At 50.1% G+C, this 22,850-nt stretch overlaps 8 protein-coding genes across 8 annotated transcripts; 5 read left to right on the top strand and 3 right to left on the bottom strand.

Moving 5' to 3' along the window:
* Positions 1-113: 113 nt before the first annotated feature.
* Positions 114-2,478, bottom strand: BU24DRAFT_443328 (uncharacterized protein; the record flags this gene model as incomplete). Its single annotated transcript, XM_033530580.1, has 5 exons — positions 114-957; positions 1,007-1,170; positions 1,222-1,443; positions 1,495-1,923; positions 1,975-2,478. 5 exons carry the CDS (start codon positions 2,476-2,478, stop codon positions 114-116), a joined length of 2,163 nt encoding a protein of 720 aa, XP_033380287.1.
* Positions 2,479-4,377: 1,899 nt separating this feature from the next.
* Positions 4,378-5,386, top strand: BU24DRAFT_412492 (uncharacterized protein; the record flags this gene model as incomplete). Its single annotated transcript, XM_033526114.1, has 4 exons — positions 4,378-4,462; positions 4,523-4,668; positions 4,721-4,983; positions 5,035-5,386. The coding sequence occupies 4 exons, from the start codon at positions 4,378-4,380 to the stop codon at positions 5,384-5,386; spliced, it is 846 nt and encodes a 281-aa protein (XP_033380286.1).
* A 213-nt stretch (positions 5,387-5,599) lies between these two features.
* Positions 5,600-7,387, bottom strand: BU24DRAFT_425773 (glycoside hydrolase family 32 protein). Its single transcript, XM_033528820.1, has one exon. The coding sequence runs from the start codon at positions 7,354-7,356 to the stop codon at positions 5,665-5,667; it is 1,692 nt and encodes a 563-aa protein (XP_033380285.1). The 5' UTR covers positions 7,357-7,387; the 3' UTR covers positions 5,600-5,664.
* A 600-nt stretch (positions 7,388-7,987) lies between these two features.
* Positions 7,988-9,600, bottom strand: BU24DRAFT_353298 (putative sugar transporter; the record flags this gene model as incomplete). Its single annotated transcript, XM_033523773.1, has 6 exons — positions 7,988-8,068; positions 8,120-8,481; positions 8,537-8,648; positions 8,691-9,259; positions 9,311-9,497; positions 9,550-9,600. Coding segments are annotated over 6 exons (1,362 nt in total), but the record flags the coding sequence as incomplete, so codon positions are not given.
* Positions 9,601-11,725: 2,125 nt separating this feature from the next.
* On the top strand, positions 11,726-14,347 carry BU24DRAFT_412489 (glycoside hydrolase family 3 protein; the record flags this gene model as incomplete). Its single annotated transcript, XM_033526113.1, has 3 exons — positions 11,726-12,033; positions 12,095-12,347; positions 12,398-14,347. 3 exons carry the CDS (start codon positions 11,726-11,728, stop codon positions 14,345-14,347), a joined length of 2,511 nt encoding a protein of 836 aa, XP_033380283.1.
* Positions 14,348-14,924: 577 nt separating this feature from the next.
* BU24DRAFT_453435 (DDHD-domain-containing protein) lies at positions 14,925-18,506 on the top strand. Its single transcript, XM_033531266.1, has 3 exons — positions 14,925-15,454; positions 15,513-18,086; positions 18,141-18,506. Exons 1-3 carry the CDS (start codon positions 15,203-15,205, stop codon positions 18,288-18,290), a joined length of 2,976 nt encoding a protein of 991 aa, XP_033380282.1. The 5' UTR covers positions 14,925-15,202; the 3' UTR covers positions 18,291-18,506.
* An 840-nt stretch (positions 18,507-19,346) lies between these two features.
* On the top strand, positions 19,347-20,329 carry BU24DRAFT_266824 (uncharacterized protein). Its single transcript, XM_033522554.1, has one exon. It carries the CDS (start codon positions 19,506-19,508, stop codon positions 20,268-20,270), a length of 765 nt encoding a protein of 254 aa, XP_033380281.1. The 5' UTR covers positions 19,347-19,505; the 3' UTR covers positions 20,271-20,329.
* Positions 20,330-21,742: 1,413 nt separating this feature from the next.
* On the top strand, positions 21,743-22,834 carry BU24DRAFT_266827 (uncharacterized protein). The gene is made up of 2 exons (XM_033522555.1): positions 21,743-22,011; positions 22,073-22,834. Exons 1-2 carry the CDS (start codon positions 21,851-21,853, stop codon positions 22,710-22,712), a joined length of 801 nt encoding a protein of 266 aa, XP_033380280.1. The 5' UTR covers positions 21,743-21,850; the 3' UTR covers positions 22,713-22,834.
* The last annotated feature ends 16 nt before the right edge of the window (positions 22,835-22,850 follow it).

Below are 22,850 nucleotides of genomic sequence, written 5' to 3'. Positions count from 1 at the left end.
TCGTGCGAATACTCAGTTTCTAATTATTCGTTGCGATCATTACTCAGAGAAACAGGTCTGTTCAACAAATTTGTCTAACAATAGGTAGGAAACGTTACGCCCTGTCCACCAATCTACTCAAAGACCAACTTATCCCATAACTCATTCGAAAACCTCTTCTGAAGTTGATCGATGGTCCATCCCTGCGTTTCGCCAATCTTGACAAGTGCATCACGGAATTCGGGGATTTGGTCCCTATACGCCACGTCTTTCAGGTACTTCCTCGCGTCCATGCCCTTGAAATTGATCCCTTCCCACTCTTTCGCCCAGTGCGGGCGCACGTTACCTCCGTAGCTTGTCCAAAGGTCAACAACCTTTTGTACAAAGCCATGCCATTCGTTATCTGCAACAGCATCAGGAAGAGTCAAGACTTCGATGGAAAGGGTTCCGAGATCGTTGCCCTTCTGCGGTGCGAGAAGCATATCGCTACCTCCCATAAGACGCATTTCAAGGGCCAGTCGCATGGCTGAGGATGGATCTCCCCCAGTCTCTGCATCTCGATAGACAAGCTTGATGACATCCCACCAGGCACGTTGGACGATGCTGAAGTCTGGCTTTGTAGGGTCATCCGACCTAGGAGGAAGCGGTATCTGAAGCTCCAGATCTCGAACTCTCATATTCTGCACTCCGCGGCGGAAATGAAGAGCGTCCGGTAGCAAGGTTTTGTAAGTTGGAGTTTTGGTTTCGCCCAAAGTAGGAGGAAGAGCAGCCATTCCCAAAGACGCAATAAGCTGTGCCTGCCAGTATCCTGGGATGGCGTTGAAAAGTGGGACTTCTGTTATGACGCCCCCTAGCCAGCCTTGAATCCACTGTAGAAATACGTTGCCGTCATCGGGATAGTTCACAGCTCCAGTAGGATCCGCTGTGGTGTTGAAAGTGTTTGTCCAGATCTTTCGCTGGTATGTAAACCAAAACCATCTACGAATGTTAGCAACCAGACTGTTTCGATACCGTTTAATATACTAACTCGGTGTAGTAATCATTTGCTGCGCGAGTCTTGAACTCTTCTGTCGCCTTGGCAATCTGCTGGTCCGCATCTGGCGCATTGTACCAGTCACCTCGCAGCGCGATCGGAATATCCTTCTTCGATAGTGGAGGGACTCCCAATCCCACATCTTCTTTCAATGGTTTCTGTTCAACTTAGCTTTGGATAGTATACTAGCTATATTGCGAAAATCTTACCATAATGGCGTAGGTCATCGCATCCAATTCAAAAGTGATATGCGTGACTACACCAAGCAATCCAAAAGCTCCAGCGGCTGCTTTGATGAGTTGAGGGTCATCCACCGCCTGCAGATTCCCGAGACAATCCACATATTCGATACGGCGAACGTAGTCAGACAGCGTCTTGTGAGAAATACCAGCACCATGGCAGATCGGACCATTCACGCCACCGATCGTAACCTGGGACAATATTAGTATATAACCCTTAGTAGCATTAGAGATGCAACTTACCTCAACCAAAATGACATCGGCAGGTAGAGACCATGCCTTTCCTGCAACAGCCCAGCGTCTAAATTCTTCATTGGTGACTGCTGCCCCCACACGGCAGAGCCGATGTTTGCCGGGCACTGTTTCCTCCTTCAAATCAATGGTCTTGAGCTCTGGGACCTTGGATGGGTCATACTCTCCGGGAACAATTGACATAGGGTCTGGCAAGGTCGTCACTGTGTGAAGATTGACGAACGAGATGAGAATCTCGTTGTCTTGTGAGAATATCGAAGACCAGCTATGGCGGTATCCCGCACATCTGACGCGATAATTGTTCTTCAGCGCATACTTGACAACGTTCTTCACTCCATTCACTGTGTTGGGCAAGAACGTGTATCTGGGTGTATCCTTTACTGTCAAACCCCAGTTCTCGAACGGAACCTGGCTGTAACACTATAACGGGTGAGCGCGTCTTCAGGACGTTGAATCGACCAAAACACGTACCTCAACAACGGAATTTTCTTTTATCCCCTCATAGACAACGGGGAGGTCCTTGACGTATTTGTGTTTAGGATGGAATATGTCCTTCACGATAGCTTTGAGTTCCAAGCCACCCACAAGTAATTTCTTCAACTCCTCCAAGAGTGAAAAGTGGTGTTGTACACCTGGGCTTTTGTGCAAGAGCAAGTCAAATCCAAGGTTGCTGGTAACATCCTTCGCATGCTTGCCATTGACAAAAGCATCGATCTGACCCCGCAGTTCCGGGCTTTTGATGTTGGAGTATGCCTTTCTGTATGTGATGGTATGTTGGAATGTTCGCAAGAATCCTCGTAGCTGTACTTCTGGATCAAATCTCTCCGCGATGACAGGTTTCAGGACTTCTTCCTTCAAGGCGGCATAGTCGACTTCATCAGAATCGTCGGAGAACTCCTCGATGTGCTCGAGGATCTGCTTGAGAATGTGCGTACGTTCGAGAGACCGGGCAGGAAGGGTTGTGGACTGCGACATGGTCGTATGAATGATAAGGCTCACAATTTGAAAAATATTAGGATGTTCTAGGTTGGCTGTTGCCTCTGTGATTTCAAGATTGGGTGTTCGGCGCACGCGAATGGACCCCTCGGTATGGAAAAGGACAGGTAAAAGAAGTTGTATAGGAGATTATTATGTTGAGAGTTTTGTCGGCACGTCAAGTAGGCTTACTTATGTTCTTTCTTAGGTGAATGGTCTTCCAGCTGATCCGACGGCAGCGACGCCAATCTTGTCTTGGGCTATAGGCAGCTGAGACCTGACCGCTCTTACTTTTCGCAAAGAACAGCCACATGGCTTGGACAAAGAAAATCTACAGTGTGATTGATTGCATCCATTTCGGGTGAATCAGAGGACTTGCTGCGATCAAGTTGGAGATGTGGAATTTTTGGGTACCACATGACAATATGCTGAATTTGATTGAGACGCAGCATTCCATCCTCAAGGCTGAGTGTCATTTTCCTGATCCGAATTGATAGACGTGATGTCCACAGATGACGAACGCCTTGATTCGTTCGTCAGCGAGGAATATTTTCAGGCGGCAGATGGTCAGCGAAAGTGTAAGCAGGTATCTGGATGATAGAATGCGATTGGAAGGCTAGTCAGGCCCGGAGTCGTGTTGGCGTTGCCTACTCGATTTTTTGGGAACAGGTCTCTATTGTTTGTGCGACGGCAGCGTTGACCTGTTGATCACAAGGTTTTTCAGCTGAATAGAAAGTTAGCATGCTCGGAGCAACGACCCAACAACGAGCCGTGGAAACCATCCGACTTGGTAGCATCCAGCGAATTTTCATCAATGTTGTCAGATAGTAACATGTGTGTCTAGATAAATAAGGAAGGCCGCATCCTAGATTTTGTTCATGGCTCATGGCAACATTATTTCTGCTGTACAAGCAAACTTTGTTCTCACGGTTCCGATAATATTTACAGGCACAACGAGTAAGGACTCCCTTAAGAAGCGTAGTCATGAGTGAAGAAAAGGTCAATTGTCCAGTCTGCGTCAATCGGAGGCCCGACAGTGGCCGGATCATTGACGTCAAAGTGTAGGCACTTACGCAAGCCATCTATCGAGACAAGCCGACCACCATTTGGCTCTCATCATTTTCGGTGAGATTTTGTCACTAGATAACGTCGATCATTCCTTCAATCAGTCGCATACCTTTGTATAACATGAGTATTAATCACGTGTGTTCGTATTTGTACGGGTTCGGCATCATGCAGGGGTTGCATCTGTAACGGTTTCAGCCTTGCGGTTCCCGACTCATCTTCATGCCTCAACAGGGTTTCATGGCAACTCTCCGGATCTCCTCCACTCAGAAAACCAGCAAAAGCCTAGAATTTCTTCCTTGAGTCCCGCTGGGTGTCAACGCTTGCCACGCCGTTAGTGCGCTCTCCGGATGTCAGAACCCCGGATATGCGGTTGTCAGCCTTGGAAGACCTGGCCCTTACATTGGTCCCTTTGCTTGTTATACTGCCCTTGACTCGCCGTTGTCTAGTGAACGTCTCTATCCAAGATGTCTCTGTGGCTGCTGTGGGGTTTATTCCATCCGGACTAAGAGCATCTGCATGGTCGTCAGCGAGCACGGTAACATGTACACCGACCCACCCGGGTTACCAGCCGCTCGATACAGACGAGTCCCCCCTGCATCTGACAATTCTCTTGCAGGATGCGCGGATATGGTACGTGCTTGGGACAATCATTTCTGGCTTTAAGGCTTCGAGTTCAGCCTGAGATTTTTCCGTTCCTTGACGTCGTCCACCTACGCAAACTATCTCCCTAATTTCTGTGCGGCTCTGGAAGTTGCGGCCAGCTGGTTCTGTGCTTTAACTACATCCTATTATTACTTTTAATCTAAATCTTCGTTCAACATCAGAATCATCATGGGTCCTGGCGCAGCTGTACTCGTGGGGTTGAGATCACTAGTGATCATAATGGCTTTGGCGGTTGTTGGGACTGGAGCTTGGAGTTCGTCTTCCTCATACACCTTATTCTTATTATTGTTCGAATATTGACCGTTGCAAACAGAGATTCATACAATCCACGACTTCGACAGACGAGGCCAAGCGGTTCTCAACTTTACCTCTCTAAACGACGACAAGAAGACGACATGGCTGAACTTCTTCAAAGCGGCATTGCGAAATGAACAGAGAATCTGGATCTCTGTGGGCACCGTAGGTTACTACCTGCCCTATCAAAGAATTAACGTCGACTAACCACAACCAGGGAGCATTGTCTTTCGTAGCAATGCTGTATATCTTCCTAGCTTTAAAGATCGATCGTATGAAGGTCTCCCCCAAGTTTCTCGTTCCGCTCGAGTTTCTTACAATGCTTTCAATGGCCGCGGCCTTCGTATTCTCCCTCGTCACCACGATCGATGTTTCGCCCTTGTGCGTCGGGCTCGATACAGCCTCAGATTCGGACTTGAATACTTTTGGCTTGTTCTGCCCAATGGACAAAGGTCACGCTGCAGCTGGAGGCGTTGGAGTGTAAGTGTTTGATCCTTCTTCATATCAAGATTGATGTCTAACGCATTCTAGGCTCGTGCTAGCAATAACTTCAATGTCTGCGATCGTGAGCGCCTGCAAACGCCGTGGAGGGAAACAGAACCTATCCTTCGAACCGGATGCATCGATTCTCGACGCAAATTATGACTACTCAAGTGCTGCTGCCTCTGAAATAGGCGGCCCCACGCGATCTGTCGCAGAAGAACAGATCGGACTCGCGAATTCGGCCGCGCCAATGGGAGGACGAGACTTTTGGCCTACGCAAGAGAAGGAAGACACGAATGTTTCTGGACCTCTTCATCTGCAGGCACCGAAGGAGGCAGAAGCGCAAATGCGACCGGCCCGGCCGTGGAGCGAAGCCATAACCAAGAAATTCCGCAACTGATCGAATGGAAGGTTTGGTAGGCACGTATCGAAGAATCACAACATGTTTGCCAACGAACCCTTTTCTACCAACACAACAAATTCAACCACATATTTGAGGAAAACGTTACAGGTGGAGAGGAATATATCTCAACACCCAGAACTTTAGAATGTGTATAATGTCAAACTGCAAAGATTCGCTTCTTGCAACCACCCTCATCTTTGGAAGCACTTACAAACATGGCATACGTGAATCATATTGATAGCTGACTTATGTCAAATCTAGCCTGAGGAGGACCTCTAGAACAGCTTCACCAGGCCTTCGGTTCCGTTACCACTTTGTGTAACATTCCCAACCACAGTACCATTCGCATTCGCTTGATCCAACCAAGCTGCCTTCAACCCCCAAACAGCAACACTCGCAGACGCACTCTCATTGATTCCCCCAACCCTGAAGACCGCCGTATCGAGCGGCTCGGTAGGGAAAAACACACTAGTCGCCACTTCCTCACCCCCATTTAGATAAACCTCCAATATACTTCGATCCACAATTCCGGAAAGCCTCCATGTGCCTGCGCCGTCATACAATCCCGAAGTCGAAAACTTATCCGTGAAAAACGGATTCGACCACGCGGACGAATGACCACGATCAACCCATACATCTCCAGACGAAATGAACGTGCCTCCCGAGACATACTCACCCGTTGACGAGGACGAGAACGTGAAATTGAGTGTTCCCTGCAGGGACGTCGAGTCGCCCAGGCCCGTGATGTTAGCTTCCCAGTACAACGCCCTGCTCTCCAACTGCCCGAAATCGACATTCAGCGTGCCGTTCCCGAGGCTCGAGTTCGACGCGAGTTCCGAGTCGAACGCGGCGGAGATGTTGGCCGGGTAGCTCATGAGGCTGAGGCCGACGCGCGGTCGGTCTTGGATCCAGTGTTCGCGCGCGACGCTCATTGCGCTGCGGAACCCCTCACGGTCGGTCGGGACCACGTTGGTGTATTGCCAGTTGGACGCCCATGACATGCTGACTTGGCGCGTGCCGAAGGGGATGTTGTCGAAGAATTGGCCGGCGTAGTTGTCTTTTGCGAAGTCGGTGAAGCGGGTTCGTGAGTCCAGCGGGTCAAAGTGGGTGCCGTTGAAGGAGCCGAGGAAGTATTGGGTTATTGAGCCTCCCAATGGTGCGCCTGGGTTGATGGAAACAAGCAGGGCCCATGCTTGCGTGTCATTTGTGAGGGTGGAGTTTTCAATGGGAAGAGGTACGAGATTAGGGCATTCGTACAGGAGACCTGTGACGCCGTAGTGTGAGAAGTTGCTCTCTGGCTGCCAGTCGATCAGGTTTTCACTCGTGAAGATGCCAACCTCAAAGTCGACGGGGTAAGCAACGACCATGACCCAGCGAGAGGTTTCCTCATACCAGAAGACCTTAGGATCTCGGAATTGATTGGTATTACGGTCGATCACGGGATTGTTCTCATACTTGGTGAAGGTATAGCCACCGTCAAATGAGTAAGCAATGTCTTGTGTCTGTGACTCGGGGGTGTTCAGAGTGTATATTGCTACAACGCCATTCGTCTGGTTCGGAAAGAATCCTGATGTGTTGTTGCCGTCGATGACTATTGAACCACTGAAGATACCCTCCTCAGGGCCTCCAGGAAACAGCGCGATTTGCTGATTGGTCCAGGTAAACAGGTCCTCACTGGTTGCGTGGCCCCAATGTTGATTACCTGCTCTGTTTGCAGTTGGATTGTACTGATAGTAGAGATGGTAGAGGCCGTCTGCATCCACAAACATTCCATTGGGATCATTCATGAAGCCTTGGGGTGGACTGAAGTGCACTTGCGGACGAAGCGGGCCTCCATAATTTCCTGGAAGAGGTGTTCCAGTCGGCACATTGGATTGCGAATATGTCGTTGTCGCATTCTGGGCTAATGCCGATGAGCATAAAAGAGCCGGCAGAGCCGTCAGCAAAGAAGAACGTGAGAAGAACATGATGCGGAATGCTGGTAGAGTTCATTCGAACGGAGAACTCACTGGGTTTTATACTGCAGTCCAAGAAGTTCATCGTTCAATGGACTATAGGCGGGTTCTCCGGCATCGGTGACGACATTTACAAAGTTGCACACTTTTTCAATCTTGGCTGCAGGCTACAGGTGTGCACGATGCTGTCTGCCTGTATTGTTTGGTGCTCGGAACAATTCACGGGATGATGTAGATCGATTTCCCCGCAAAGGCAGTTGAGCTAACCATGGGGAAGAAATGCTAGCGCCATGCGCGTACAAGCGTGGAATAAAATGTAGTCATTTCTTCTTGGTATCTTCTGTTCACTATACTAAATGCGAACTTTGGTTCAAAGGCGATTAGGTTATTAGCTTCTACTGCGTGGAAAAGACGCGTCCCTTTGTTGTGAGAACAATAGCCATGGTGACGTCGGGAGATCCATTTGAGCACCGCTCACTCTGATTGGACAATTCCGTGGGGTGACCATCCGCACAATCCAAAGAGGCGCAGAACATAGAAGCTCCGACGAAAATTCGAAAATGCTTGGCTAGGTGTTCTGACTGCATCGCATGAGGTGGGTCCTGAGCGTTGTCCAAAATCTATTTCGCCGAAATTGAACTTCCTAGTTGAGTTTTGTCGAGGCGAAGCGTCGGGGCGAAATCTTGCGATCGAACAGGGCATCAATCTCCTCGAACGAACGGCCCTATACACGAATTAGAAAGTGTCAAGGATCTCCACGCTAATGATCACATACCTTAGTCTCGGGATAGTAGAAGAAGATGAATGTATCCGCGAACAGAAGGAGAGCGAAGAAGATGAAGGCCACCTTTCCTCCCATGTTGGCCTGGTCAGGGTTGACCATGTATGGCATAGCCAGTGACCAAATGGCATTGGAGAAACCATTGACCATTGTCGCCATTGACTGGGTTACACCACGGAGATGCGAGGTCGGAACTTCGGCCATCATGGTGTAGCCAACAGAGCCGATGGACGCTTGATACATAAAAGCCCAGAGAGCCATGAACCCAACTTGCGTCAAGACTACGTTCCTGCCCTTCTCAACGAACAGGGCTAGCACGGCAATGATTAAAAGCGAGATGGTGCATGCCAACATTCCTGAAGAGATGTTAGTGCTGTCTCCGAAACTTCGTGCAATGGATGCAAGACTTACCTCCGAAGATGGTCCAGCGACGTCCGATACGCTCAACAGCCCACCAACTGACCATGGTTCCAACTGCCATGGACCCTGCGATACCGACAGTAGCATCGAACACCTCCAGACCCTTCATGCCGGAGAGCTGCATGAAGTATCCCATGTATGCAACCACCCAAGCAACACCCGAACTGGCCTGGAAGAAGAAGACTGACAATGCGATCGCAGTTCGAAGGCGATTCTTCTTGTTGAAGCATTCCTTGATGGTACCACTGTTTTCTTGCGCCTTTTGGTCATGGGCTAGGACTGCCCGGATCTCCGCGACTTTGGCATCAACATCAACGCCCGAGGGTGACAACTTGACAATTGACTTCCTCGCGGCCTCTTCCTTTCCACGCTTTATGAGACGCATGGGGGATTCAGGCAAAAATGCGACAAAGCAAAGACCGACTCCTGCGAACCCCCATTGGACGGCATACATGATGCGATATGCGTTTGGTCCATCGATAGCTTGAACCTCTCTCATGACACCGTATCCGATGAGCTGGCCGATGACGATGCTGAAATTCACCGCAGCGACCATAGCTCCACGAAGCGCCGGAGGAGCAACCTCAGATGTATAGACGGGTGCGACAGTAAGAAAGACTCCGAGGGGGATACCGGTGAGGAGTTTTCCGGCAAAGAAGAGGGGCATGTCGCCGGGGGAAAACCACTGGGCGAACACACCTCCTACGGTCAACGCTGGATGATCAATTAGCAGTCACACTTTCAGCAATCTAGTAAGTGACATACCATAGGCACCGATGATAGAAACACGTTGACCCCATCGCTCAGATATAAAACCGGTTATTGCACCTCCAAAAATGAGACCGAACAACGAGGCAGACGTAAATCCCAATTGCCAATTGGCCGAAACAACATAGTCTCCCATGTACGGATAGCCGTAATCCTGACGAAATCTTGGGATAGAAAGGACGATCTGAACCTATTGTTAGCCTGCACTCAAGAGATATAATCAAGGCAATACGTACTGCACCAGCAAGCCCATCATAGCCCCACATGATACACAGAAACAACATGTAGCAGCCTATGATGCGTCAGCTGTCCGATCGTTTCTTCCCTGAGTTGAGATGGACATACACCATGCCGTGGCCATAGGGAATTTCAGAATGCTTTGCAAGGGAGTGAGTTTCTCATCCACCTTGATGTGCTCTGGCTTCTCTCCAGCTGTCTCAACATCATCAATGTGGACGCTCTCCACCTTGTACTCATCTGGCTTTTGATCCATATTTTATCGTGTTGTGATAACGGACTGAAAATAATGGATTGAGATTGTAAGGTGAATGGCGGAGGTGAAGCATCAAAAAAAGATCGTGGAGTATCGTCGATATATATAAACCTTGTAGCGCAACCATCCTCGTGGGTATGTTTCCCGAGGCAGGCGGATCATTTTCAACTTCGGCACATCAGTTCGCCCATATCCGCATGGAAATGGTAGGTTCGTGCATGGGATAGGCTGTTACAGATTCATGGCGAGGCTTGTACGTTGCGATCAGGGAAACCTGACTCGATTGACAGACGCAATCATGGAATGCATGACGAGAAAAAACGTGAGCTCGGTGCCCCTATTTGGACAAAGCCCGATGATAGTACCAATAGCAAGGGAGTTTGCTTAAGTCAAGCGTGACATTGATCAGTTGTAGTGCATCTTGGTATGTTCAAGTGCAGGGTATGGAGAAAATCGCGGAGTTTCGGTAGCGCCCCATGGGTGGCTGCCCGCAGCAAGACCAACTTTCTGGGCTTGTAGGGATCTAACCTCTGGGGAATCTAGATGATCTGGGGAATGGATTCACAAGGAACATATGTTTCTACTGAGGTATGTAAACCGTTGGAGCTCATCTACCTTTGATACGAGGTGAGGCTTTCCTAACTACCTACCTAGTCCCCACTGTTGTGGTAGATCAGATCTCGTATTCAGCCTTGCTATACTTCAAATTCAACGTTCAAGATTATTGAGGAATTATGGACAAAAGACTCTTTTGCTTCATCTGAACCTTCGGCCGGACTAATTCTTCAGGAGAGACATCTGGGAAGAGGGGAGGGGCTACACCATTCCCTAGGCGCCTAGCTTCGTCAAACCCAGTTCTCCACGATTTGTATGTGGCCATATTTGGTTGGATTCCGAGCCTTCGGGCGTCAGTCAATGGACTTCGTACGTACAATTGTACATAGTATCGAGAGATCAAGAGTGGTTTGTCGGTGTCCAGAAGTATGTCCTGCGACAGGGGGCTACGTACGCTACGTTCCCCTGTGCCATGTGGGATTGTCTTGGGTGAATTCGGGGACCAATCCCGCCAGCCCGCTAGTCTTCGTCAGGTTAGATAAATGGCATTGATTGGCCGTGTGACCACTCACAGACGCCTTGAGCCTCTCCCCGCCGAAGTTTAACCGTCCTCTTCGGGAGAACCCCGGCAAAGTATGTTTTGGAACCTCATCCGTGCTCTTACTCTGGTCCTTGCTATCCCCAGAGTTTGACAGTTCTTCAAGGTATGTAGTCATCAATAACACAGTCACTCGAGAACTAGAAAGATTCCCATCCTCTTGATCGGATCTGATAGTGCCGTTTGGACGGAATCTAGCCCTCGACTTCTCCAACTTGTCGCACTAGGCCCAGGTCTTCCAATATTCTCATCTTGCGCCCCTTGTTTTTTTTCTGAATGCATTACGCCTTGGTTTGCCGTGCTATTACGCCGATACATTTTCTGCGGTTCCTCTCGATCATGCGGTGGCCATAATTCAAGCAAACATGAGTCGTGCCTCTTGTGGAAGCGTAGAGGTCATCTCACCCGTTCGTACACGCACATATGCCAGGTTTCTTCCCCACACATAGAAACCCGTATTGGACTATCCCGTAATCGTCTCATACTCCACACTTCTTCTACATTTCGCCCCGCTATGGGAAATCCTCGGGTCATTCGTGAGATAGCTTGGGTAAACTTCGGTCTCGTATGCTCTTCCTTCAAGAAAAGTGTCATGTTTTCTGAAAGTAATTCCTGATTACGGACGAAAGCTGTGAAAATGAGGTCTATAGAGGATCCGCTCAGTCGCAATGGCGCTAATGAGCTCGAGAATAAATCACTTCTATCCCCCACTGAGCCCTTACCTTCATCGTCAAGTCTTCACATACTTCTAACAATCAACAAAGCTATGGGTTCTGCTCCAGTTGGTTCACCCGACCTCGAGGGTCTCATCAAACAGATGACCCTCGAGGAGAAAGCTCTTTTGACTGCCGGAGCCAATTTCTGGGAGACCAATGCCATCGAGAGACTGGGTATACCACGAATGAAGGTGTCTGACGGCCCGAATGGTGCCCGTGGAGAGAACTTCGAGAACGGTGTGACCAGTGCATGCTTTCCTGCATCAGTATCCCTCGCTGCATCCTTCAACGAGGACCTTGCAGGTCACATTGGCAAGGCACTTGGTCAAGAAACTAAGACAAAGGGCGCCAGAGTGCTGTAAGTGACTAAACTTTGAACTGAATGACAAAGCATTGTATCACTGACAATATACATAAAGTCTTGGCCCAACTGTCTGCCCACACCGTCACCCTACTGGTGGCCGAAACTTTGAGTCTTTCTCAGAAGATCCGCTTCTTGCTGGACGTCTCGCATCAAAGTACATCGAAGGCCTGCAAAGCGAAGGCATCGGCGCTACGATCAAGCACTATGCAGTCAATGAGCAGGAGAGCCACCGTTTCACCATTGACGCCCACGTGAGCGAGAGAGCTTTGAGGGAGATCTATTTGAAGCCCTTCGAGATTGCTGTCAAGGTATGTTCGGAATTGCGATCAATTTATAGGCTTTTCTAATTGCCGTTTAGAACGCCAAACCGTGGTCACTTATGAGTAGCTACAATCTCGTTAATGGCACCCACGCTGATTCGAGCAAACATCTTCTTATTGATGTTCTCCGCAAGCAATGGGGATATAAGGGTCACGTCATGAGCGACTGGGGAGGAACTAACTCGGTGCACGAGTCCCTCAATGCTGGCCACGACCTTGAAATGCCTGGCCCAGCCATCCATCGCAAGTTTGAAAAAATCAAGAAGGCCATAGATGAGGGCAAGCTTACTGTCGAGACCCTTGATGAGCGTGTTCTCGCAAACCTGCGCTTGCTTGGACAGTGCGGCGTCTTTGAGGACCCCGTTATCCCACCTGAGCAAGCAATTGATCTTCCCGAACACCGCGCTTTGATTCGTAAGGCTGGTGCCGAGGGTGCAGTGCTCCTAAAGAACGAGAAGAACATTCTCCCTCTTCAAAAGGAGAAGACCCGTTCTATCGCTATGCTAGGATTGGCAAAACAATTCCTTGGCCATGGAGGTGGTTCTGCAGCAGTCAACGCGCATAGAAAGATCACAGCCTACGATGGTTTCCAAGAAGCTGTTGGCGACAAGATTGAATTGAAGTACGCCGAAGGTGCCCGCACCTGGCGAAATCTGCCACCTTTCAGTGAGGGTGTTGCCAATTCCAATGGCAAACCAGGATTTACTGTAAACTACTTCAAGAACTCCAACAAGCCCGCGTACTCCAAGGACTTCGCGGCCGGAGCTGTGAAGTCCTTCGAGGATCCCGAGGTGACACGCGTTGTGATGTCTGGAACGTACACACCACCAACCACAGGCAAACACTATATCAGCTTTTCGACTATTGGAAACACCAAGGTCTACATCAACGACGACCTGGTATTCAACTACGAAGGACAATCTGCTGATGTCATGGCTCTTCTGCTAGGCGTTGCTAAGGAGGACCAGAAACGATACGACTTTGTCCAGGGCCAACAATACCAAATCCGCGTCGATGCTAGCATCGTCGATGATGCCGATAGTCCTCTTTCTTTCCTGTCTTCTAACATCATTGGCTTCAACTTTGGTTTTATGAGACAGGAGCTCTTCGAGGCAGATCTGCTCACAGAGGCCACGGATGTTGCCAAGTCCGCCGACGTAGCCATTGTTTTCGTCGGTAATACTCCTTCTTGGGAAACCGAGGGGAGTGACCGTGATGACATGAACCTGCCCATGAACGGCTCTCAAGATAAGCTCATCGCTGCAGTCGCTGCCGCCAACCCCAACACAATCGTCGTCAACTCTACCGGATCACCGATTAGCATGCCTTGGGTGGCAGACGTCCCAGCAATCCTCCAATCGTGGTTCCCTGGCCAGGAAGCAGGCCATGCTATCGCTGATGTCGTTTTCGGTGCCGCATATCCTGGTGGAAAGCTCCCCGTCACGTTCCCCAAGAAGTTGTCCGACGCTCCCGCATCAGACAACTTCCCAGGTGATCTGAAGAAGAACTTTGTCGAGTACAAGGAGGGTATCTACATTGGATACCGTCACTACGACCAGAAGCCAGACACCGTTCTTTTCCCATTCGGCTTTGGTCTTTCGTACACCACCTTCGAGGTTTCAAACGCTTCCGTCTCTTCTGCAAGCTTCTCCAAAGACCAAACGGTCTCTGTCACCGCCGATGTCGCCAACACTGGTGCTCGTGAGGGCAGTGAGATCATCCAGGTCTACGTCGGCCCAAGCCAGTCCCAGTCCATCGACAGGCCGATCAAGGAATTGAAGGGTTACGCAAAGGCCCACCTCGCCGCGGGCTCCAAGACTTCGGTCAGTGTCACCCTAGACAAGGAGAGCTTCTCATACTTCAACGAAGCGAAGAACAAATGGTCAGTCGAAGCGGGCAAGTACACCGTTTCGGTCGGCACTTCGAGCACGCAGATTGTGTCGACACTGGAGGTTGAAGTGAAGGAATCGTTTGATTTTGATCCTTGAAAAAGAACTTAATACCTTGTTTTGTAAATAGATACATCACGAAACCAATAGATAGACGAACCAAATGATAATAATTCGAGACATTTACTGAAGTACCCCGACCGAAAAGAGAGCACGAACGAACGGTAGATACAGCACCATTTCCATCTCCGTCCCACAATTCATCGGTCAATGGTTTGACTCGTATATGAGATTTATGTACGAAATACGGCGTACATGGACATACATGGATAATGCTGCTAGGCTGCATGACATTTTCCAAGAGGCTGTGCTGTGTTTGATTGTTGGATCTCACATGCGAATCCTCCCCCGCCTCTCCCCTGCATTTGCTTCCCGAGCATGCATTAACCGACCTACGATAGCAGAGCAATGTCTGTATTCGAATCTTTCGTGGAAGGATAGTAGCAGGCTCACATTTTGTATTTGTTTGATTCTATCTTAGATTGCATCAATTAATACATTCGTCTCTAGTCTGATAGGTGGAAAGCTAAGGAACGGTAGGGGAGTCAAAGCTCCAGCCACGTGCGCCACACTGAAGCTTCACCAAACCTGTGACGTTGCCCTGAGACCTGGTCTGGTCATCTTCAAGTCATGGACAATAGGCCAGTTTGCACAAGTACAGCGTCCATACGCTTCGATTACATGGCCTCTGAGCTTATGTACTTGATTCCTTTCATCCCTTGACAACCCTCAAAGTCAGCATCCGTCACGGCTTTCCGTCCTATCTCCATCGCTCCACTTCTGCGTGCTTGCATCCACCGCATCCACCGCACCCGTCCTCCCCACCTCGTACAACTCTCTTCAACACCACCACTTTACCGCTCTCAGTCCAGAAAGTTCCAGGCTGCCGGCGTAATGTCGACACCAGAGACAAAGCCTGGCTTTCTCTCAGCTGGTATTACTGCTTTTTCGCCCTGGGGCTCTCGAAGTACCACTCCGAAACCCCCGCCCACGACACAGAATGAGGAGGAGGATAAATCCCACGCCTCGGGCATGGGGACACAGAGAGGAGGCGACCACTCAGTCAGTCGGAGGCCTAGACTTAGTCTAAGGAAATATCCAGCAGATTGCCCACCTCTGAACGTGAGGTGGTTCCATGCGGTTGATGTAGGTAGTACCGTGATATCAAGATCCTCCGATTGCGTGGATACTGACCAGAGAGTAGATACCCAAACGCAAACCGCTCGCTGCCACAATCGCTCCTCCGGACCAGCCCGTTCCAAAACCTAAGAAATTCATACCCTTCTCCGAAAGCGATTCGCGATCTATCGAGGCCGCCTTTCAGAACCAATACGACGAAGAAGATGCTAAAGAAGCAAGGAAAGAAGCTAGCGCGCAGAGCCCGTCGACTCCAGCAAATGCGGAGTCCGAGAGTCTTCCTACAACCAAGGTTCCTGTCAACGAGGATTTTCTGTTCGATGTAGAGATTGAGACGCGAGAACTAGTGCCTGCGTACTGGCTAGGGCCTGTGTACGAAGTAAAAAGAGGATCGTGGTTCACGCAAGACGGGGCACCCGTGGACGAGAACCTTGCAACGCAATTGGAAGAAGGGTATCTGAAGATCAAGCCGTGGCGACTAGTAAACACGACGGAAAAGCGGTCTGCCTCGCAAACCCGAGCCCGTCCTGTGTCTCTCAATGTCAAACCTGGCGACGATTATCGAAAGCTTTTGGGGGAGAGAAATTCGACTTCAAACCCGGTCACTCCAAAATCATCATTCGATAGTCTGAAGGGTGAGGCGGCAAAGCAAGCCTCTGGCGATAAACAAGCTGGCGAATCGTCGCCTGACCACTCGTCCTTCGATGATGTCAACAGGACGCATCGTCTCTTTGGATCTCACATGAATTCTATCGTAACGTACCAGGACGACAGTACGGCTTGGCTGCTGACTGATGACTTACTCTCTCGCATGGGTAGTACTCTTTATCAACGATTTGCTGGAGGTGCACATTATGCTGGCTACAAGTACATCCGAGGTTACGTTGATCCAGCAAAGAAGAAGGAGGCAAAGCCCGCCAAAGAGGAGAAAGAGAAGCCAGCTCAGCAGTCAAGCGATTCTCCCTTAGCCTACGGCGAGGCAGCAAAGAGCGCATCGGAAGGTGGCTCTGATACGGAGGGTGAGACCGAGGCTCCTGAATCTCCTGCCGAGACTCGGAGGAAGACGCTTGAGAGGCAAGTGTCTTCACTCATAACCTCCTCGAAAGAGGACGCGGCTCAGCAGGAGGAAGAGATTAGGAAACGCGAGGAGAAAGAAATGCGCGAAGACTACAAAGACCAGAACAAGGGAGAACAAGAACGAGAGATCGAGCATCTAGTTCTTGTCACCCATGGCATTGGACAGCGGCTTGGTATACGCATGGAGAGCATTAACTTTATCCACGATGTGAACACTTTGCGCAAAACGCTCAAGGCCGTTTATGCCAACTCATCTGACTTGCAAGCTTTGAACTCTGAGGTCGAAAGCGAGTCGAAGAACAGTCGAGTGCAGGTTTTGCCCATCTGCTGGCGTCATCTATTGGACTTTCCCCAACAGAGCCTGAAGCATAATCGCAAGGAGCATGATCTCGGCGATATTGATTTCGAAGATAACGAATACCCGAATCTAGAAGACATCACCGTTGAAGGAGTCCCAGCGGTCCGTAACCTGCTCACTGACCTCGCTTTGGATATTCTATTGTACCAAAGTCCCGCATATAAAGGCCATCTGTCGAGAATTGTCTTGGAGGAATGCAATAGGATATTCAAACTTTTCAAAGAGCGAAACCCTACCTTCAATGGCAAGGTCAGCTTGGTGGGGCATTCGTTAGGCTCTGCTATCATGTTCGACATTCTTTGTCAACAGAGAGTGGGAATGTCGGGCAAACGTCGCAGTTCAGATGCTCCCTTGCAGTTCGATTTTGAGGTCGAGGATTTCTACGCTTTAGGTTCTCCCACTGGATTATTCCAAATGTTGAAAGGGCGCACCATTGCTGCACGGCCAAGTTCTGCAACCTTTGTGGCGCCAGAGACACCAAAGAGTCCCTTGGACGACCCATTTGCTTCATCTTCACAGGCTCAGTCGGAACGTGCTTTTGAAATCACTACATCATCTCCGCTCTGCAAACAAATCTTCAACATCTTTCATCCGACAGATCCTATCGGCTACAGGCTAGAGCCTTTGATTTCGCCAGCTATGTCTTCCTTGAAAGCGCAGCCTTTGCCATACACGAAGAGGGGAATATTTGGTGCTCCGGCTGCACAAGGTTTCACTGGCCTGAGTAACAAAATCGGCCAAGGTGTCACCGATTTCTGGACGTCCGTCAGCTCGGGAATTGCAAGCGGCTTACTGAACCGTAGCTTGGGTATCACAGGCACCGATGCAAGCAAGATGAGTTCAGATCTAACTCATGGTCAACGAAGCTCGCGTCCTCTGTCAATTGGCCCGGGTTCTACGCCTGCAGTCGACGAACCTGCGAAGGCTTTCATCAATGAGGAAAGGAGAAGGCGACTCGGCGAGGAGTCGATTGCGCCAGGTGTAGATGGCGAACATCCTCCAACGCTGATCGATTCAGAGATCGAAACGCTGTACGCCGGCTTCCAGAAGCGGCGGAAGAGCCAACAAGAAGACGACGGACGAGATGCAGAGAAGGATCTTGAATGGCAGGAGCTAGAAGAACGGAGCCGAAAGCTTAGGAAGGAAGAGGCTAAGGTTCGAGCACTAAATGCCAATGGAAGGGTGGATTACAGCATTCAAGAAGGAGTAAGTCGATCTACATTTAAGACTACGTATGAATCTGATACTAATGACCGGCAGGCTTTTGACATCTCACTTCTGGCTAGTCTTGCAAGTCATCTCTCATACTGGGCGGACGAGGATGTGTCTCATTTCATGATATCTCAACTTTTGGCACGCCACAGGGTTTTCAAGGGAACTCGCAACAAGGACACTGTCTCAAAGTCCTAGATCAAGATATACAGTAAGAGCATAAGGAACGCTCGCATCTCGCATCTTGTGATGTTGGGGGGCAGCTAATGATTAGACGAATGATAATGAAATACCAACAAGAACTCCGATGCCCATTTCCTGAATCTGATATTTTGCGGCCTCATCTCGCTATCATGAAACGATTGGTTCGCTCACCGGTTGTGCGGCATATTGGCTGACGCAATCCAACAGTCCTGTAATGATATTGAAGGACAAGCACTTCCACAAAAGCTTATCCAGTTGTTCAGTAACCAATTGAGGGATTTCCCCAGGCTGATACAGTGAATGCTGGATGGATACACGTTGCAGCCACCATCCCAATACGTCGAGCTCATCCGGTGTGCTGGTATGCGAGTTCCCCTCTTTGCTCGATCTTGGCCCCTTGCGTCTGCAGTCTGGAATCGCCATTCACCCCAACAGCAGCCATCGGTGTCCTTGGAATTATTGTGGTTAATGCATCCAGCGATCATACATGTCAGCGTTGCAGCAGAATGTAAGCACGGCACATTGGGTCGACGCACAAACCAAGGGTCGAGGGTGGGAAGCGAAGATTGAGGAGACAGTTGCTCATGAACCACATGCACGAAATCATGGAAATTCAATTAACTGTATTGGCACAGTACATTACTTGTATTGATGATTGAGTCTCGATGACGTTTGCTTTGCATCTTACTACAGCTGTTCTATTCAGTGGGTGAGAGTTGTATATCTCAAACGTGACTTGTGCAATGATCAGCAGAAACAAGCATTTTTGGCCCCCAGCTGAAGCTATCCCAGATCACGAAGGTATGAGGGAGGGTGCGGCGCAGCAGCCTCAACACCCAGGCACGACATGCACCACTGAAGCGCCGGGGAAGGATTGGGTAAATGGCCATTGGTCTATTGGATGCCGACTCCCAGTCTAATATCGCCTGGGCGGTGCACGAGGCTGCTTCAATTGCGGCGAGGACGCGATTTGTGTGCCTGGATGGCGACCTTCCTGCAGCGTTTCCGTGCGAAAAGGGTCGGGTCCCTCTTTGACGCGACCAGGAGCCTTGCAACAAGCCCTCAAAATCAACTGGTCTCCCGCCCAGACTTTCGTGTCTCCTTCTTGCTTGGACTTTCGACCTCCCTGCTCTCCTCAACCTCTGTGACTACAGCTACGATTCTCGTGTTGCCGTTGTAGAACGAATCTTTCCTAAGAGTCTGGAAACGATGTCCTTCGGCTTCACGAGCGCTCAACCTGTCTCGATACCGGTCATAACCCGCGATGACCTCGATGAATCCACTCCATTCTTTTCGGCCACACCGGCCAGGACATTGATCGCTTCCTTCATTTCGAGATCCACATCAGAGGTTGTAATAGCAACACCACAAGCCTCGACATCGTTGATTGAAAGTGCCACACCAGCATCAATCCCGACATCACTTACGTTCGCTACATCCATATCATCATCACAGTCACTACCACCATCATCGACACCATCACTATCCGAAAATGAAGAGACCAACCTCCCCGGCATGAAACGTGGAATAGCCATAGGCGTCGGCGTCTGCGTAACCATCATGATCATCGCACTCGTTACCTACCTCGCCTTCAGACGGCGCCGACGCCTACGGGAGGCAGCAGCAGCCGGCAACATCCCCGACGCAGAGAAGTACGCAGAGCAGCCAGGAACACCACTACCCCCGCCCTCCATCAATGGCGACATGTCCATGGCACCACAGGATCCCGCGAAAACCTACTCGTACCAACACCACAGCGTGTTCCTGGAATCAGATTCAAGCGCCCTTCACGAGATGGACACGGGGAGCGGGGCGAGAGAATTGCAAGCTGGAGAGGGACTTGTGGAGTTGAAGGGCGATGAGAGGATGGTTTACGAGCTGGACGGCAACGAACTTGAACGGAAGACAGACGATGAGCGGACTGAAGAGCAGAAGACGAAGGATCGCTTTCTACGCGTCCAAGGCGGAGCTTGACGGAGCTACACTCGATTTACGATTCTAATCACGGCTTTCGACATCCACTGAGACACGCTTGCAATGGCTTCCAAAATTCGGACGCAATCTCTCGATGGGAAATCCAACTGAGTTCGCGTTATTGCCACAACGCACCACCAGAAGTCCATCGAGAGACACGTTCGCAAACGCATCTATCTAGATGCACGCACAACTTGCATAAAATCCGTTCAACAGCACCGTCAGCAAACGCCCCAAAGAACGCCCGGGTACCGGCAGGCATCACAAAACCCCAAACCCACTCCGCTCCCTCATCAAGAGTAAGGACGCAAAAAAGGGCGGCTTCCCAACTCATCATATTATCCCGCGTTTGGGCTTCAAACACCTCTGGTAACAGGCCGCCCGCCACCCGGGTTCAATCCCATCACCAGCTACATACCTGTATGGCACAGTAGCTAGCTAAGCTAGCTGTGCCGCAATCCTACATCGCTGGTGGGGGAGGGGTGGGTTTCTGACAACGCATGAGACAACAAGCGCGTAGCGAGCGGCTAATGCTGACGATCAACTCGCTCGCTCGCAGGAAGTACGCAGAGAAAGAATAAATAGTTTTTTTGACTATTGGCTAGGACGACGGATGAAGATCAGTGTTTAACGTGGCGATCGATCGTGTCGACGCGCGCGTAGATGATGTGTTTGAAGATCAAGTCGGTTGATCGTCATCGTATCGTTGTCACGACTCGACTCGACTCGACTTCGACTCGCGATGGTGGCGCAGAGGCAAGAGATGTTGTTGTTGTACTATTATTACGAAAAATTTTTCGTTCACTAAAGACTGGTATCTCAAAAAGCGATGGGAATTCTTTTGTTTACACGGCGAAGGGATAGGGAAACAAACACCATATGGGAGGGGAATTGACTGTAAGAGGTACATGGACGTCTACTCGTCTTCGATTCCTTTTCTTGTAGTATATAGTTTAGTTAATAGAGTGGCCAGCGAGGTTGGACATGTAGTTAATAGTTATATGGTATAGCCAATAAATATGTATACATACTACTACGAGCATCTTCTGAGTGCTACTATTGTCGTTGGAGTCGTGGTTCGCGCCCGTCTTTTCGTCTCAGGTCGTGCTGTTTGATAAACCTTCGCCTTCTGGTTCATGCCAATGTAGATGGGGGACATGCTCTTCTGGACTCGAAACCGCGTGCGGCACAGCTATCAAGGCATTGTCAGTCCCCCAAGAACCTAGTTCGATCATCGGGAGTAGGAAATAGATTATAGTGATGTTAGGAGTTGCATTGACCGACGGATGTTTGGAAACAGCTCTTGCATTTGGTTGGCAACAGCAGTACTCCTTACAGCATACTTTATTTCGGACTTCGCTCTTTTCACCAGAATCTATCCTCACTAGATAGTATATCCGGCACTTCAACGGTATTAGTGCACATTCACCATCTACTTACCTATGGGCTCCATATGACGTCTGCGCGACGCGTCGGACGGAATCGCTTAGCGCCAGAGATTTCCGAGACCCCTCCCTCGTTAACAAAAAAAAGTTAACTCCACTGTAACGAACTACACTACACCACAACACTCTACAACAATGTCCACCTGTGTATCTTGCAACCAACCCTTGGTCCTGGAGCTCGAGGAGGAGGAAGATGACTACTCCATGGAAGCCTCATCCTCCGGCAAGGCTCCCGCCGCAGCACCAGAAACCGTTCCGGACGACCTACACCTGAACTGCGGATGCCACTTCCACTGGTACGTCTACGCCAACAATGCAATTCAAATGTTATATAGTCTCTAATATGATTCCGAACAGGGACTGCCTCCTCCAAGCCTACCAAATAACCCAATGCCCCAATTGCAACAAAGACATCACCAGCACCTCCTCCACCGGCCAACAGCAAGTCCTCTGCAACCTGCACAACGAAGGCGGCCTCCAAGAGAACCTCGACATCCTGCCCCTCCTCACCGAGGAATCGTACCTCCGTGCGTACCCCGAAGACCGCAAGTGTCGCGCGTTTCTCGAGTTCTGCCGCGAGGGCGACTTCAAAGCCGTGATCGAGATGCTGCGGGACGATGACGACGAGGACGAGGATGAGGAGATGGATACTGGCGAAGAGGGCGCCGCACCGCAGAGGAAAATCGGCGCGGACGAGTTGCTGAGGTACCAGGATCCGATTGGGGATATGCAGTCTGGACTTCACGCCGCGGTGCAGGCGGGAAGCCGGGAGGTCGCGTGGCTGCTGTTGTTGCTGGCGAGTAAACTTGACTTGTTGGAGTTCCCGCCCGAGGTATTCCAGGAGGCGGAGGCACTGGGCGTCATGAGGGATGAGTCGGAGGGGAAGACGGATATCAGGTCGTTGAAGGATAGCAATGGGAAGTCCGCGGAAGACCTCGCGAGGGAGGTTGGCGGCGTGTGGTCGGACTGGATCGGGAAGAACCGGCTTACGATGTGAAGAAATTATGGTTGGAGAGGTTTGCGAGGAAGATACCCTGGATATGATGACTTGATGAAAGAACAGTTGACGTTCAAAACAAAAGTTTAGTGTTTGATATAGTGACGGCGCGACAGCCACGCTTCCAAAAGCTCCCAA

The sequence above is a fragment of the Aaosphaeria arxii genome (assembly GCF_010015735.1).
Source record: "Aaosphaeria arxii CBS 175.79 unplaced genomic scaffold BU24scaffold_8, whole genome shotgun sequence".
Lineage (NCBI taxonomy): Eukaryota > Fungi > Ascomycota > Dothideomycetes > Pleosporales > Aaosphaeria > Aaosphaeria arxii.
This window is presented reverse-complemented; position numbering and strand designations above follow the sequence as displayed.

What these genes read in the sequence shown, in the direction of transcription:
- BU24DRAFT_425773 (XM_033528820.1), bottom strand. Translation starts at nt 7,356, where the DNA reads ATGTTCTTCTCACGTTCTTCTTTGCTGACGGCTCTGCCGGCTCTTTTA.
- BU24DRAFT_453435 (XM_033531266.1), top strand. Translation starts at nt 15,203, where the DNA reads ATGTCGACACCAGAGACAAAGCCTGGCTTTCTCTCAGCTGGTATTACT. An exon ending in GGTGGTTCCATGCGGTTGAT is followed by an intron (nt 15,455 to 15,512) that starts GTAGGTAGTACC and finishes ACCAGAGAGTAG; the next exon opens with ATACCCAAACGCAAACCGCT. An exon ending in ATTACAGCATTCAAGAAGGA is followed by an intron (nt 18,087 to 18,140) that starts GTAAGTCGATCT and finishes AATGACCGGCAG; the next exon opens with GCTTTTGACATCTCACTTCT.
- BU24DRAFT_266824 (XM_033522554.1), top strand. Translation starts at nt 19,506, where the DNA reads ATGTCCTTCGGCTTCACGAGCGCTCAACCTGTCTCGATACCGGTCATA.
- BU24DRAFT_266827 (XM_033522555.1), top strand. Translation starts at nt 21,851, where the DNA reads ATGTCCACCTGTGTATCTTGCAACCAACCCTTGGTCCTGGAGCTCGAG. An exon ending in TGCGGATGCCACTTCCACTG is followed by an intron (nt 22,012 to 22,072) that starts GTACGTCTACGC and finishes GATTCCGAACAG; the next exon opens with GGACTGCCTCCTCCAAGCCT.